Source organism: Leptodactylus fuscus, unplaced genomic scaffold, assembly GCF_031893055.1.
Source record: "Leptodactylus fuscus isolate aLepFus1 unplaced genomic scaffold, aLepFus1.hap2 HAP2_SCAFFOLD_247, whole genome shotgun sequence".
Classification (NCBI taxonomy): Eukaryota; Metazoa; Chordata; class Amphibia; order Anura; family Leptodactylidae; genus Leptodactylus; species Leptodactylus fuscus.
This window is the reverse complement of record NW_027440270.1, coordinates 22,527-39,613: the sequence shown is the minus strand read 5'-3', so window position 1 is coordinate 39,613 and position 17,087 is coordinate 22,527. Positions and strand designations below refer to the sequence as shown.

The 17,087-nt window shown below is 52.3% G+C and overlaps 1 protein-coding gene across 1 annotated transcript in view; it reads right to left on the bottom strand.

The window, feature by feature from the left end:
* Nucleotides 1-17,087, bottom strand: part of SHC1 (SHC adaptor protein 1) — a 21,048-nt gene continuing 3,961 nt past the window's right edge. The window contains 9 exon segments of the mRNA XM_075261658.1: nt 1-2,078; nt 2,164-2,396; nt 2,481-2,630; nt 8,420-8,486; nt 8,567-8,747; nt 8,842-8,968; nt 11,835-11,886; nt 13,594-13,647; nt 13,930-14,049. Coding sequence (XP_075117759.1) covers nt 1,950-2,078; nt 2,164-2,396; nt 2,481-2,630; nt 8,420-8,486; nt 8,567-8,747; nt 8,842-8,968; nt 11,835-11,886; nt 13,594-13,647; nt 13,930-14,049 — 1,113 coding nt within the window. The 3' untranslated portion in view covers nt 1-1,949.

Here is a 17,087-nt window from a genome sequence, read left to right as displayed (position 1 = left end):
TACACAAATACCACTTTATTCATCGGCTTCCTTTGGTATAGTCAAGGCAATTTGTAAAATAATATGAAAAAAAACATGTACAAGGAAGTGAAAGAAGGCGGGGCTAAGTGCCGCAGGGGCGGGGCGAGACTTTGGTATCAGAATATAAAGGTACATGCAGCGGGGGAGGGGCGGCTGTACACAGCCATGATTGTTTCCTGCTAGTGCACCCAGTCCACAGGTCACTGCGCCGGGCACAGCAATGTCACATCTGTCCCCTCTACGTAGGGACTCCGCCAACACAGGAGGGCACCCTGGTGCTAAAAACAGAGCAAAGTCACCCATGCACCACCCCAGAGGAGCAAACAAGGCCACCCCCCACTGGGGATCAGACAAGGGCAACCAGGCGGCCACTCCTCCAAGGAGCAGACATGGACAACCAGGCGGCCACTCCCCCGAGGAGCAGACATGGAGAACCAGGCAGCCACTCCCCCGAGGAGCAGACATGGACAACCAGGCAGCCACTCCCCCGAGGAGCAGACATGGACAACCAGGCGGCCACTCCCCCGAGGAGCAGACAGGGCCATTCCCCTGAAAAGACGACATGGACAACCAGGTCGGCCACCCTGGGGGGAGAAGACAAGGCCACCACCGAGGAGCAGACAAGGACAACCAGGCGGCCACTCCCCCGAGGAGCAGACAGGGCCACTCCCCCGCGAAGCAGACATGGGCAACCAGGCGGCCACCCCCGGGGGAGAAGACAAGGCCACCACCGAGGAGCAGACAAGGACAACCAAGCGGCCACTCCCCCGAGGAGCAGACAGGGCCACTCCCCCGCGAAGCAGACATGGGCAACCAGGCGGCCACCCCCGGGGGAGAAGACAAGGCCACCACCGAGGAGCAGACAAGGACAACCAGGCGGCCACTCCCCCGAGGAGCAGACAGGGCCACTCCCCCGCGAAGCAGACAAGGGCAACCAGGCAACCACCCCCTGGGACCAGGCCAGAGCAACCAGGCGGCCACCCCCCGAGGAGCAGACAAGGGCAATCAGCCACCACTTCCCAAGCAGCAGATGATATCCACCTGCTGACACCAAGTACCACCCCTGAGGTGTAGACACTAATGTGTTGGGCACAAGGATCAAAGCAGGTAACTAAAGCTGCTGACCCCAAGCAGCAAACTAGGGGACCCTCGTGCAGACCCCGGGGAGCGGCCTTGGCCTCACGTGACCTACGATGCAGAACACAGCTCTGTAATCATGGAAGCGTCTGGCCGGCCGCCGTCTATCGTGAACTCAGTCTTTCATGTCGTGTAAGCGAATCTTCTGTCCGGCGGCCTGTACACCCGCCTGCCAGGGAGACATATGCAGTCCGGAGGAGGCGGGCGCTGTATAGGAGTCCAGAGTGGTGGAGGCCGATACAATTTTAGTCGCCTCCTTCTTAAGGCAAAAGGTTTGGATGCGGAGGTCCACCTCCAACGGGGCGGGGCACAAAGAGGACAGGGTGGAAGCAGCAGAAATAAATAGGCGGAGGGCGTCCAGCATGCACGGGGGTCTGGGTCCCTAAGTTATTGCCATTCGATGGACACTGGAGGCTGAGGGGCCCAGGTCACAGCCACATAGAAGACGGGAGAGGGAGGGGCAGAGAAGACGCTAGAAAACGAACCCTCGCCCCCAACAAAACAAAGGCACAGATGAGTAGAGGAGCGCGCACCCACAGGCCGTCGTGTGCTTACAGGGGCCGCCTTGTGCTAACGCGTCCTTTCACGCCTGCCATGGCTGCGGCCGGGCGGCTGGTGGCAGCACTGACTATGGTGGTGGGGTGTGTGTGTGCACAGTGACCCTACAAATTCCCTGATAGAAGGTAAGGAGTATGGCCCACGCCCGTGGCGGCAGTACAGGAAGAGGCCGCTGCGTGGTGTAAGTAGAAGAATCAATGGGGGAGGGGCTCTCTGGGGCTCAGACGATGACGTCACTGTCTCCGCTCCACCGGTTGCTGGAGACACAGCTCGCTGCCGGCAGAGATGATGGGTAAGTGATTGTCCATGTGGTAGCTGATGAGGTGGCTGACGCTCTCAAAGCGGTGGTCCTTGGTCCGCACCTGACAGAATGAGACACAAGGGATAAGAGCAATGGACAGAGAAAGGGGTATGGCCAGCCAATGGGCGGGGCACGTGCTCACTCACCACTCCCTCAGGATCCACCAGCAGCAGGTGCTTGGGTTGTCCATTCTGCAGGCCGGTCAGGACGTACTGCCCCGGTGTGGTGGTGCTCTCTCGCACCAGGAAGTCTCCATTGACCCTCAGCTGGCGCTCGGCCTCTTTCCTGGTCATCTTACCATGGTACCAGGGCTCCCGTTTCAGCTGTTCCTCCATGCTCACGATAGATGCCCCCGGGGGTATGGCCTCCTCAAATGGCTCTAGAGGACAGACAGAAGGGCACGTATGAGGGGGCAGCTGCTCAAGGATCGGGCACGCTCACTAACATGTACGACCACACTCACTCATGTCAAAAATGTCTCTCTGACCATTGGTGGCGCCACGTCCGGGCTGGCGAGACTTGTCCAGGTTCTGAACGTTGACATAGGAAGGGTCATCAAAGAGATCGGGGCGATTCACGGGCTTGGCACCGGGCACCGGAAATCTGTCCTTACCTGGAGGATGGAAAGTCATGAATCACGAGAGAAGAGTTGGCTGCTGTCACCTACATCACCACCAGGAATACCTGAAATACCCTGCTTCTGCCCTAGACCACCAGGAATACCTGCAATACCCCCCGCCTATACCCATGACCATCAGAAATACCTCCAATAACCCTGCCTGTGCCCAAGACCAGCAAGAATACCTCCAATACCCCGCTTCTGCCCTAGACCACCAGGAATACATTCAATAACCCCGCCTCTGCCCTAGACCACCAGGAATACATTCAATAACCCCGCCTCTGCCCTAGACCACCAGGAATACCTCCAATACCCTGCTTCTGCCCTAGACCACCAGGAATACCTCCAATACCCTGCTTCTGCCCTAGACCACCAGGAATACCTCCAATACCCTGCTTCTGCCCTAGACCACCAGGAACACCTCCAATAACCGTGCCTGTGCCCAAGACCAGCAAGAATACCTCCAATACCCCGCTTCTGCCCTAGACCACCAGGAATACATTCAATAAACCCGCCTCTCCCCTAGACCACCAGGAATATCTCCAATACCCTGCTTCTGCCCTAGACCACCAGGAAAACCTCCAATACCCTGCTTCTGCCCTAGACCACCAGGAATACCTCCAATACCCCCGCCTATACCCATGACCATCAGAAACACCTCCAATAACCCTGCCAGTGCCCAAGACCAGCAAGAATACCTCCAATACGCCGCTTCTGCCCTAGACCACCAGGAATACATTCAATACTCTGCTTCTGCCCTAGACCACCAGGAATACCTCCAATACCCTGCTTCTGCCCTAGACCACCAGGAATACCTCCAATACTCTGCTTCTGCCCTAGACCACCAGGAATACCTCCAATACACTGCTTCTGCCCTAGACCACCAGGAATACCTCCAATACCCTGCTTCTGCCCTAGACCACCAGGAATACCTCCAATACCCTGCTTCTGCCCTAGACCACCAGGAATACCTCCAATACCCTGCTTCTGCCCTAGACCACCAGGAATACATTCAATAACCCCGCCTCTGCCCTAGACCACCAGGAATACCTCCAATACCCTGCTTCTGCCCTAGACCACCAGGAATACCTCCAATACCCTGCTTCTGCCCTAGACCACCAGGAATACATTCAATAACCCCGCCTCTGCCCTAGACCACCAGGAATACCTCCAATGCCCTGCTTCTGCCCTAGACCACCAGGAATACCTCCAATACCCTGCTTCTGCCCTAGACCACCAGGAATACCTCCAATACCCTGCTTCTGCCCTAGACCACCAGGAATACCTCCAATACCCCCTGCCTATACCCATGACCATCAGAAATACCTCCAATAACCCTGCCTGTGCCCAAGACCAGCAAGAATACCTCCAATACCCTGCTTCTGCCCTAGACCACCAGGAATACCTCCAATACCCTGCTTCTGCCCTAGACCACCAGGAATACCTCCAATACTCTGCTTCTGCCCTAGACCACCAGGAACACCTCCAATAACCGTGCCTGTGCCCAAGACCAGCAAGAATACCTCCAATACCCCGCTTCTGCCCTAGACCACCAGGAATACATTCAATAACCCCGCCTCTCCCCTAGACCACCAGGAAAACCTCCAATACCCTGCTTCTGCCCTAGACCACCAGGAATACCTCCAATAGCCCCGCCTATACCCATGACCATCAGAAATACCTCCAATAACCCTGCCAGTGCCCAAGACCAGCAAGAATACCTCCAATACGCCGCTTCTGCCCTAGACCACCAGGAATACCTTCAATACTCTGCTTCTGCCCTAGACCACCAGGAATACCTCCAATACCCTGCTTCTGCCCTAGACCACCAGGAATACCTCCAATACTCTGCTTCTGCCCTAGACCACCAGGAATACCTCCAATACCCTGCTTCTGCCCTAGACCACCAGGAATACCTCCAATACCCTGCTTCTGCCCTAGACCACCAGGAATACCTCCAATACCCTGCTTCTGCCCTAGACCACCAGGAATACCTCCAATACCCTGCTTCTGCCCTAGACCACCAGGAATACCTCCAATACCCCGCCTATACCCTAGACCACCAGGAATACCTCCAATACTCTGCTTCTGCCCTATACCACCAGGAATACCTCCAATACCCTGCTTCTGCCCTAGACCACCAGGAATACCTCCAATACCCTGCTTCTGCCCTAGACCACCAGGAATACCTCCAATACTCTGCTTCTGCCCTATACCACCAGGAATACCTCCAATACCCTGCTTCTGCCCTAGACCACCAGGAATACCTCCAATACCCTGCTTCTGCCCTAGACCACCAGGAATACCTCCAATACCCTGCTTCTGCCCTAGACCACCAGGAATACCTCCAATACCCTGCTTCTGCCCTAGACCACCAGGAATACCTCCAATACCCCGCCTATACCCTAGACCACCAGGAATACCTCCAATACTCTGCTTCTGCCCTAGACCACCAGGAATACCTCCAATACCCTGCTTCTGCCCTAGACCACCAGGAATACCTCCAATACCCTGCTTCTGCCCTAGACCACCAGGAACACCTCCAATAACCGTGCCTGTGCCCAAGACCAGCAAGAATACCTCCAATACGCCGCTTCTGCCCTAGACCACCAGGAATACATTCAATAAACCCGCCTCTCCCCTAGACCACCAGGAATATCTCCAATACCCCACCTATACCCTAGACCACCAGGAATACCTCCAATACCCTGCTTCTGCCCTAGACCACCAGGAATACCTCCAATACCCTGCTTCTGCCCTAGACCACCAGGAATACCTCCATTACCCTGCTTCTGCCCTAGACCACCAGGAATACCTCCAATACCCTGCTTCTGCCCTAGACCACCAGGAATACATTCAATACCCTGCTTCTGCCCTAGACCACCAGGAAAACCTCCAATACCCTGCTTCTGCCCTAGACCACCAGGAATACCTCCAATACCCCCGCCTATACCCATGACCATCAGAAATACCTCCAATAACCCTGCCAGTGCCCAAGACCAGCAAGAATACCTCCAATACCCTGCTTCTGCCCTAGACCACCAGGAATACCTCCAATACCCCGCCTATACCCTAGACCACCAGGAATACCTCCAATACTCTGCTTCTGCCCTAGACCACCAGGAATACCTCCAATACCCTGCTTCTGCCCTAGACCACCAGGAATACCTCCAATACCCTGCTTCTGCCCTAGACCACCAGGAATACCTCCAATACCCTGCTTCTGCCCTAGACCACCAGGAATACCTCCAATACCCTGCTTCTGCCCTAGACCACCAGGAATACATTCAATAACCCCGCCTCTGCCCTAGACCACCAGGAATACCTCCAATACCCTGCTTCTGCCCTAGACCACCAGGAATACCTCCAATACCCTGCTTCTGCCCTAGACCACCAGGAATACATTCAATAACCCTGCCTCTGCCCTAGACCACCAGGAATACCTCCAATGCCCTGCTTCTGCCCTAGACCACCAGGAATACCTCCAATACCCTGCTTCTGCCCTAGACCACCAGGAATACCTCCAATACCCTGCTTCTGCCCTAGACCACCAGGAATACCTCCAATACCCTGCTTCTGCCCTAGACCACCAGGAATACCTCCAATACTCTGCTTCTGCCCTAGACCACCAGGAACACCTCCAATAACCGTGCCTGTGCCCAAGACCAGCAAGAATACCTCCAATACCCCGCTTCTGCCCTAGACCACCAGGAATACATTCAATAACCCCGCCTCTCCCCTAGACCACCAGGAAAACCTCCAATACCCTGCTTCTGCCCTAGACCACCAGGAATACCTCCAATACCCCCGCCTATACCCATGACCATCAGAAATACCTCCAATAACCCTGCCAGTGCCCAAGACCAGCAAGAATACCTCCAATACGCCGCTTCTGCCCTAGACCACCAGGAATACCTTCAATACTCTGCTTCTGCCCTAGACCACCAGGAATACCTCCAATACCCTGCTTCTGCCCTAGACCACCAGGAATACCTCCAATACTCTGCTTCTGCCCTAGACCACCAGGAATACCTCCAATACCCTGCTTCTGCCCTAGACCACCAGGAATACCTCCAATACCCTGCTTCTGCCCTAGACCACCAGGAATACCTCCAATACCCCGCCTATACCCTAGACCACCAGGAATACCTCCAATACTCTGCTTCTGCCCTAGACCACCAGGAATACCTCCAATACCCTGCTTCTGCCCTAGACCACCAGGAATACCTCCAATACCCTGCTTCTGCCCTAGACCACCAGGAATACCTCCAATACCCTGCTTCTGCCCTAGACCACCAGGAATACCTCCAATACCCTGCTTCTGCCCTAGACCACCAGGAATACATTCAATACCCTGCTTCTGCCCTAGACCACCAGGAATACATTCAATAACCCCGCCTCTGCCCTAGACCACCAGGAATACCTCCAATACCCTGCTTCTGCCCTAGACCACCAGGAATACCTCCAATACCCCCGCCTATACCCATGACCATCAGAAATACCTCCAATAACCCTGCCAGTGCCCAAGACCAGCAATAATACCTCCAATACGCCGCTTCTGCCCTAGACCACCAGGAATACCTTCAATACTCTGCTTCTGCCCTAGACCACCAGGAATACCTCCAATACCCTGCTTCTGTCCTAGACCACCAGGAATACCTCCAATACCCTGCTTCTGCCCTAGACCACTAGGAATACCTCCAATACCCTGCTTCTGCCCTAGACCACCAGCAATACCTCCAATACCCCGCCTATACCCTAGACCACCAGGAATACCTCCAATACTCTGCTTCTGCCCTAGACCACCAGGAATACCTCCAATACCCTGCTTCTGCCCTAGAGCACCAGGAATACCTCCAATACCCTGCTTCTGCCCTAGACCACCAGGAATACCTCCAATACCCTGCTTCTGCCCTAGACCACCAGGAATACCTCCAATACCCTGCTTCTGCCCTAGACCACCAGGAATACCTCCAATACCCTGCTTCTGCCCTAGACCACCAGGAATACCTCCAATACCCTGCTTCTGCCCTAGACCACCAGGAATACCTCCAATACCCCGCCTCTGCCCTAGACCACCAAGAATACCTCCAATACCCCGCCTCTGCCCTAGACCACCAGGAATACCTCCAATACCCTGCTTCTGCCCTAGACCACCAGGAATACCTCCAATACCCTGCTTCTGCCCTAGACCACCAGGAATACCTCCAATACCCCGCCTATACCCTAGACCACCAGGAATACCTCCAATACCCCGCCTATACCCTAGACCACCAGGAATACATTCAATACCCCGCCAATACCCTAGACTATAAGGAATACTTCCAATACCCCGCCTATACCCTAGACCATCAGGAATACTTCCAATACCCCGCCTATACCCTAGACCATCAGGAATACTTCCAATACCCTCGCCTATACCCTAGACCATCAGGAATACTTCCAATACCCCCGCCTATACCCTAGACCATCAGGAATACGTCCAATACCCCTGCCTATACCCTAGACCATCAGGAATACTTCCAATACCCCCACCGAGACAAACAGGAATACTTCCAATACCCCCGCCTATACCCCAGACCATAAGGAATACTTCTAATACCCCCACCTATACCCTAGACCATCAGGAATACCTCCATCCCTGCCCTAGACCACCAAGAATACCTCCAATATCACCAACCCTGCCCTCGACCACCAGGGATACTGCCAATATCTTCTTCACTAGCCTAAGCTATGAGTAGGAGGGACATGTTGTGAGAGGAGAGGTCGGGGGCTGCACGTACCCTGCACAGAGGGCTGAGGCTGCAGTTTTCGAGATTCTTGTTCTGCTCCAGATATCTGGCCCACGGGCTGTGGAAGGAGAGGACAATGAGACGTCTGATTGGATAACAAGGGCAAAATAAGGGCCCCTCGGGCTCTGCTGCACTTACCAGCGTGGCCCCCATGTGATTGGGGCTTTGTCTCGGCACTGAAGGAGCGGTTCCATCTCGTAATCTCATGTCCACAACCCCACCAATGGGTGGCTCCTTCCCTGGGAAATCATTGTAGTAAGCGTGGTCCGGGATCTCTTCCTCCTCCTCATCCCACGCAGAGCCATCAAATCCGGCCATCCTGGAGGTAAAGCATCCAAGAGGAGGGGTCAGAGCAGGTCATTGACCTCATCCACGGCTCGGGGGTCAGACCTGCTCCCCATTCCCTGACAAACCTGTCGTGTGGAGTCACTAATTTGGGGGGATTCTTGAGGTATTGCTTGAATCGGAGTTCAAAGGCCTGTCCTATAGTGCTGATCACATCCTGGGCGAGACCCTCAGGACATTCCAGGATATGGCAGGCTGCAAGACAACATGAAGATGAGGATGTCTACTGACCAAGACACCCACCTAGCCCACCGCAGAGACCACCCACCCAAAACATAAACCAAGCCCACCGCAGAGACCACCCACCCAGCCCAGCGCAGACACCACCCGACACACTACAGAGACCACCCACCCAAAACATAAACCAAGCCCACCGCAGAGACCACCCAACCAACACATCCACCCAGCCCAGCGCAGACACCACCCGACACACTACAGAGACCACCCAACCAATGCATCCACCCAGCTCACCACAGAGCCCATCCAACCAATGCATCCATCCAGTCCACCAGAGACCACCCGACACACTACAGAGACCACCCAACCAACACATCCATCCAGTCCACCAGAGACCACCCAACCAACACATCCATCCAGTCCACCAGAGACCACCCAACCAACACATCCAGCCAACCCAACCAATGCATCCACCCAGCACAGCGTAGAGACCACCAAAATCATCTAAGTCCTCTGCAGAGACCTTACAACACACCCAAACAGCCCACCACAGAGACCACCCAACCAACGCATCCACCCAGCCCACCGCAGACACCACCCAACACACCACAGAGACCACCCAACCAACACATACCCTCAGCCCACCGCAGAGACCACACAATGCACCCAAACAGCCCACCACAGAGACCACCCAACCAACGCATCCACCCAGCCCACCGCAGACACCACCCAACACACCACAGAGACCACCCAACCAACACATACCCTCAGCCCACCACAGAGACCACCCAACCAACACATCCACCGCAGAGACCACCCAACACATGGCAGAGAAGAGACTACCCAATATATCCACTGCACCTACTACAACCCCTGGCAAAAATTCTGCAATCTCCAGTCGCTGAGGAGGTTCCTTCAGTTGTTTAATTTTGTAGAGAAAAATCAGATCACAGCCACGAAAAAACCGAAAGGCCTTTGATAGGACAAGACTAATGGAAATCCAGAGAAGTCACTGCGGTCGCCGGTAAGAGCGAGATCTATAGAACAAGCCCCGGGAATAAATGATGGAGTCAGGAAAACCAAACCCAATCCCCCTCCAGCACATGACTAGGACTTTGCTGCACCACCTCTGGCTTTTCTAGCTGTTCGCAGTCTCTGCGGCAGTGACTACATGAGTGATACACCGGACTCGTCATCAGTCTGGCTCCGCCTTCTCTCATTGCTGTTGCCGGATCCGCTTTGCAGGTCGGAGCCTTGTCCGGGACCATTTTCTGTCCCTTCCACCACAGATTTCCCATTGCATTGAGCTCTGGACTGTTTGCAGGCCATGACATTGTCCTGATGTGTCTTTCTTCATCAATGTTCTCTCAGTTGTTGCTCTATGGTAAGATGTATTATCATCCTGAAAGATGATGTCATCGCCCCCAAACATCCTGTCCATAGATGGGGTAAGAGACGTGTCCACCATGTCACTGTAACCCCTGACAGCCGTCTCCCCGGGGCCGGTACCGGACAGGCAGCCCCAGATCACCAATGACTGCTGCTCCGATCATTTTCCATTCGATCCCAATGTTAAAACCAATCCTATTCACTGCCCAGCACGGAGTCCAAACATGGAAGGCTTTAATTGTTAGACTCCATGCTGTGTAGCGATTGGCTACTTGTCCTCCCTGGTGTCCACTTACCTGCACAGATCGCTGCCGCTGCTCCGGTCCCTGCTGTTCTCGCCTCCCAGGTTAGTGTTACAGACCTAGAAAGAAGGCGGGGCTTGTGGTTTAGGAGAGTGCCCCTCCCAGTACCCGCCCACACCCTAAGCCACAAGCCCCGCCTTCTTCTTAGGTCTGTAACACTAACCTGGGAGGTGGGGACCGGAGCAGCAATCTGTGCAGGTAAGTGTTGAATGAATGGAGGCAGCCAGCGCGCAGGGGGTTAAGCGGTGTGCAGGCTGCATCCATTCATTCATATGGGACCTAGCTATCGTTGTTAGCTTTTCCCACAATGCTTGGCCAGAAACAAAGCATTGTGGGAAATAACCTCCGAACGCGATCCTGCCGGAAAAGATCGGGATCGCGATCGTGAAATTTACTTGATCGCTGATTGGAATCCGATCTTTTCTGATCCCGATCGCTGAACCCTACTGGGGAAACTTGTAGGTTTTCTTCAGACAGTCGTCCATATACATCTCATTGGAAGGGTCAGACAAATGTTTCGGCGTCATGCAGATTCCTCAGTGACTAGGACTTTCCTCCACGGTCCGCCATTGGCTCTCCTCAGCCCCGCGTTACCTTGTGTTTTCGGTTGAGGTGTCAGTGACGCTTTCTGTATGGAGATCTTTGCAGAGTCCTGTGTATCGCTCATGTAGTCACTGCGAGCAGTTAGAAAAGCCAGAGGAGGTGCAGCAAAGTCCTAGTCATGTGCTGGAGGGGGATTGGGTTTGGTTGTTTGCCAGGGGTGGTAGGACACGTCCGAACCCACCGCAGAGACATAAACCAGTGCAGAGCCCACCCAACACAGAGTGCAAACAGCACAGAGTGCCCCGCACACTGCAAACACTGAGCCGACCTCACCGCATCCACCAGAGACCACCAAACACACCCACTGAGCCCCCCGCACCACCAGGACAACAGAACCCCCGCCCCCACCCCAGAGACCACCAAACACACCCACTGAGCCGACCTCACCGCATCCACCAGAGACCACCAGACACACCCACTGAGCCCCCCACCCCCACCCCAGAGCCCACCCAACACACCCATAGAGCAAACAGCACAGAGGGCCCCGCACACTGCAAACACTGACCTCACCGCATCCACCAGAGACCACCAAACACACCCACAGAGCCCCCCGCACCACCAGGACAACAGAATACCCCGGGATACATTACCTCTTTGATTCACTGGATCTTTGGCAACATAAGCGACATATTCTGCCGTATCCTGAAAACCGAAGGAGAGAGATTGTCAGTGCAATAATAGACACTACACACACAGCTCTGCTATACCTCTACATACACACACAGCTCTGCTACACCTCTACATACACACACAGCTCTGCTATACCTCTACATACACACACAGCTCTGCTATACCTCTACATACACACACAGCTCTGCTATACCTCTACATACACACACAGCTCTGCTACACCTCTACATACACACACAGCTCTGCTACACCTCTACATACACACAGCTCTGCTACACCTCTACATACACACACAGCTCTGCTACACCTCTACATACACACACAGCTCTGCTACACCTCTACATACACACAGCTCTGCTACACCTCTACATACACACACAGCTCTGCTACACCTCTACATACACACACAGCTCTGCTACACCTCTACATACACACACAGCTCTGCTACACCTCTACATACACACACAGCTCTGCTACACCTCTACATACACACACAGCTCTGCTACACCTCTACATACACACACAGCTCTGCTACACCTCTACATACACACACAGCTCTGCTACACCTCTACATACACACACAGCTCTGCTACACCTCTACATACACACACAGCTCTGCTACACCTCTACATACACACACAGCTCTGCTACACCTCTACATACACACACAGCTCTGCTACACCTCTACATACACACACAGCTCTGCTACACCTCTACATACACACACAGCTCTGCTATACCTCTACATACACACACAGCTCTGCTACACCTCTACATACACACACAGCTCTGCTACACCTCTACATACACACACAGCTCTGCTACACCTCTACATACACACACAGCTCTGCTATACCTCTACATACACACACAGCTCTGCTATACCTCTACATACACACACAGCTCTGCTACACCTCTACATACACACACAGCTCTGCTACACCTCTACATACACACACAGCTCTGCTACACCTCTACATACACACACAGCTCTGCTACACCTCTACATACACACACAGCTCTGCTATACCTCTACATACACACACAGCTCTGCTCCACCTCTACATACACACAGCTCTGCTACACCTCTACATACACACACAGCTCTGCTACACCTCTACATACACACACAGCTCTGCTACACCTCTACATACACACACAGCTCTGCTACACCTCTACATACACACACAGCTCTGCTACACCTCTACATACACACACAGCTCTGCTACACCTCTACATACACACACAGCTCTGCTACACCTCTACATACACACACAGCTCTGCTACACCTCTACATACACACAGCTCTGCTACACCTCTACATACACACACAGCTCTGCTACACCTCTACATACACACACAGCTCTGCTACACCTCTACATACACACACAGCTCTGCTACACCTCTACATACACACACAGCTCTGCTACACCTCTACATACACACACAGCTCTGCTACACCTCTACATACACACACAGCTCTGCTACACCTCTACATACACACACAGCTCTGCTACACCTCTACATACACACACAGCTCTGCTACACCTCTACATACACACACAGCTCTGCTACACCTCTACACACAATTCCTGCGGGGGGCGCTCTCACTATACACTGAGGGTCTCCTCCTTGGGGCAGTTTCGGTGATGAGGGGTATTTCCCCCCCTCCCCCATGCACTGCGGCAGTTACATGACACACATGTGCGCACTACTCACCGGATCTCCTCCAGAGGCGAATGATATGGACTGCATGTGGTGGTTAGCGATGATCTGCGGCAAATACAACGTTATATACACCGTCACCTATATATATGTATACACACACCCCAAATAGTATATAAACACACCCATATATATATATATATATATATATATATATATATATATATATATATATATATATATATATATATATATGTATACACACACAGTATACACCCCCCCCCCCCCCCGATATATATACACCATATACACACACCCCGATATACACACCGTTACATGCACCACTATATACACACAGACACCTAGCAGTATATAGGTCAGTATTCTCACCTGCTTACAGTCGGAGGCCATGAGGTTGAGGCTGCTGGTGGAGACAGTCAGTGTGATGGGCATACCGGCAAACTTCAGGTTACACTTCCCCAGGATGGAGTTCAGGGAGCGGCCGCCGGTCTGAGGAGGAATCCAGAGCGATCAATAAGGTGCCTCAATACCGCCCCCTACTGATCAATACTGAGAGCGGAAACATCATACAGGGGCACCGGGCCCTACAGTATAAGGGGAGGGGCTGAGAGCAGTCACATCATACAATCTATTACTATCTGTTATCAGCCATGTCAGGAGAGGAGAGGCCGACTGTAGGACAGGGGAATACAATCTATTACTATCTGTTATCAGCCATGTCAGGAGAGGAGAGGCCGACTGTAGGACAGGGGAATACAATCTATTACTATCTGTTATCAGCCATGTCAGGAGAGGAGAGGCCGACTGTAGGACAGGGGAATACAATCTATTACTATCTGTTATCAGCCATGTCAGGAGGGGAGAGGCCGACTGTAGGACAGGGGAATACAATCTATTACTATCTGTTATCAGCCATGTCAGGAGAGGCCGACTGTAGGACAGGAGAATACAATCTATTACTATCTGTTATCAGCCATGTCAGGAGAGGAGAGGCCGACTGTAGGACAGGGGAATACAATCTATTACTATCTGTTATCAGCCATGTCAGGAGAGGAGAGGCCGACTGTAGGACAGGAGAATACAATCTATTACTATCTGTTATCAGCCATGTCAGGAGAGGCCGACTGTAGGACAAGAGAATACAATCTATTACTATCTGTTATCAGCCATGTCAGGAGAGGCCGACTGTAGGACAGGGGAATACAATCTATTACTATCTGTTATCAGCCATGTCAGGAGAGGAGAGGCCGACTGTAGGACAGGGGAATACAATCTATTACTATCTGTTATCAGCCATGTCAGGAGAGGAGAGGCCGACTGTAGGACAGGGGAATACAATCTATTACTATCTGTTATCAGCCATGTCAGGAGAGGAGAGGCCGACTGTAGGACAGGGGAATACAATCTATTACTATCTGTTATCAGCCATGTCAGGAGAGGCCGACTGTAGGACAGGAGAATACAATCTATTACTATCTGTTATCAGCCATGTCAGGAGAGGAGAGGCCGACTGTAGGACAGGGGAATACAATCTATTACTATCTGTTATCAGCCATGTCAAGAGAGGAGAGGCCGACTGTAGGACAGGAGAATACAATCTATTACTATCTGTTATCAGCCATGTCAGGAGGGCCGACTGTAGGACAGGGGAATACAATCTATTACTATCTGTTATCAGCCATGTCAGGAGAGGCCGACTGTAGGACAGGAGAATACAATCTATTACTATCTGTTATCAGCCATGTCAGGAGAGGAGAGGCCGACTGTAGGACAGGGGAATACAATCTATTACTATCTGTTATCAGCCATGTCAGGAGGGGAGAGGCCGACTGTAGGACAGGGGAATACAATCTATTACTATCTGTTATCAGCCATGTCAGGAGAGGAGAGGCCGACTGTAGGACAGGGGAATACAATCTATTACTATCTGTTATCAGCCATGTCAGGAGAGGCCGACTGTAGGACAGGGGAATACAATCTATTACTATCTGTTATCAGCCATGTCAGGAGAGGAGAGGCCGACTGTAGGACAGGGGAATACAATCTATTACTATCTGTTATCAGCCATGTCAGGAGAGGAGAGGCCGACTGTAGGACAGGGGAATACAATCTATTACTATCTGTTATCAGCCATGTCAGGAGAGGAGAGGCCGACTGTAGGACAGGGGAATACAATCTATTACTATCTGTTATCAGCCATGTCAGGAGAGGAGAGGCCGACTGTAGGACAGGAGAATACAATCTATTACTATCTGTTATCAGCCATGTCAGGAGAGGAGAGGCCGACTGTAGGACAGGGGAATACAATCTATTACTATCTGTTATCAGCCATGTCAGGAGAGGAGAGGCCGACTGTAGGACAGGGGAATACAATCTATTGCTATCTGTTATCAGCCATGTCAAGAGAGGAGAGGCCGACTGTAGGACAGGAGAATACAATCTATTACTATCTGTTATCAGCCATGTCAGGAGGGCTGACTGTAGGACAGGGGAATACAATCTATTACTATCTGTTATCAGCCATGTCAGGAGAGGAGAGGCCGACTGTAGGACAGGAGAATACAATCTATTACTATCTGTTATCAGCCATGTCAAGAGAGGAGAGGCCGACTGTAGGACAGTAGAATACAATCTATTACTATCTGTTATCAGCCATGTCAGGAGAGGCCGACTGTAGGACAGGAGAATACAATCTATTACTATCTGTTATCAGCCATGTCAGGAGAGGCCGACTGTAGGACAGGGGAATACAATCTATTACTATCTGTTATCAGCCATGTCAGGAGAGGCCGACTGTAGGACAGGAGAATACAATCTATTACTATCTGTTATCAGCCATGTCAGGAGAGGCCGACTGTAGGATAGGGGAATACAATCTATTACTATCTGTTATCAGCCATGTCAGGAGAGGAGAGGCCGACTGTAGGACAGGAGAATACAATCTATTACTATCTGTTATCAGCCATGTCAGGAGAGGCCGACTGTAGGACAGGGGAATACAATCTATTACTATCTGTTATCAGCCATGTCAGGAGGGGAGAGGCCGACTGTAGGACAGGGGAATACAATCTATTACTATCTGTTATCAGCCATGTCAGGAGGGGAGAGGCCGACTGTAGGACAGGAGAATACAATCTATTACTATCTGTTATCAGCCATGTCAGGAGAGGAGAGGCCGACTGTAGGACAGGGGAATACAATCTATTACTATCTGTTATCAGCCATGTAAGGAGAGGCCGACTGTAGGACAGGGGAATACAATCTATTACTATCTGTTATCAGCCATGTAAGGAGAGGAGAGGCCGACTGTAGGACAGGAGAATACAATCTATTACTATCTGTTATCAGCCATGTCAGGAGGGGAGAGGCCGACTGTAGGACAGGAGAATACAATCTATTACTATCTGTTATCAGCCATGTCAGGAGGGGAGAGGCCGACTGTAGGACAGGAGAATACAATCTATTACTATCTGTTATCAGCCATGTCAGGAGGGGCCGACTGTAGGACGGAGGAATACAATCTATTA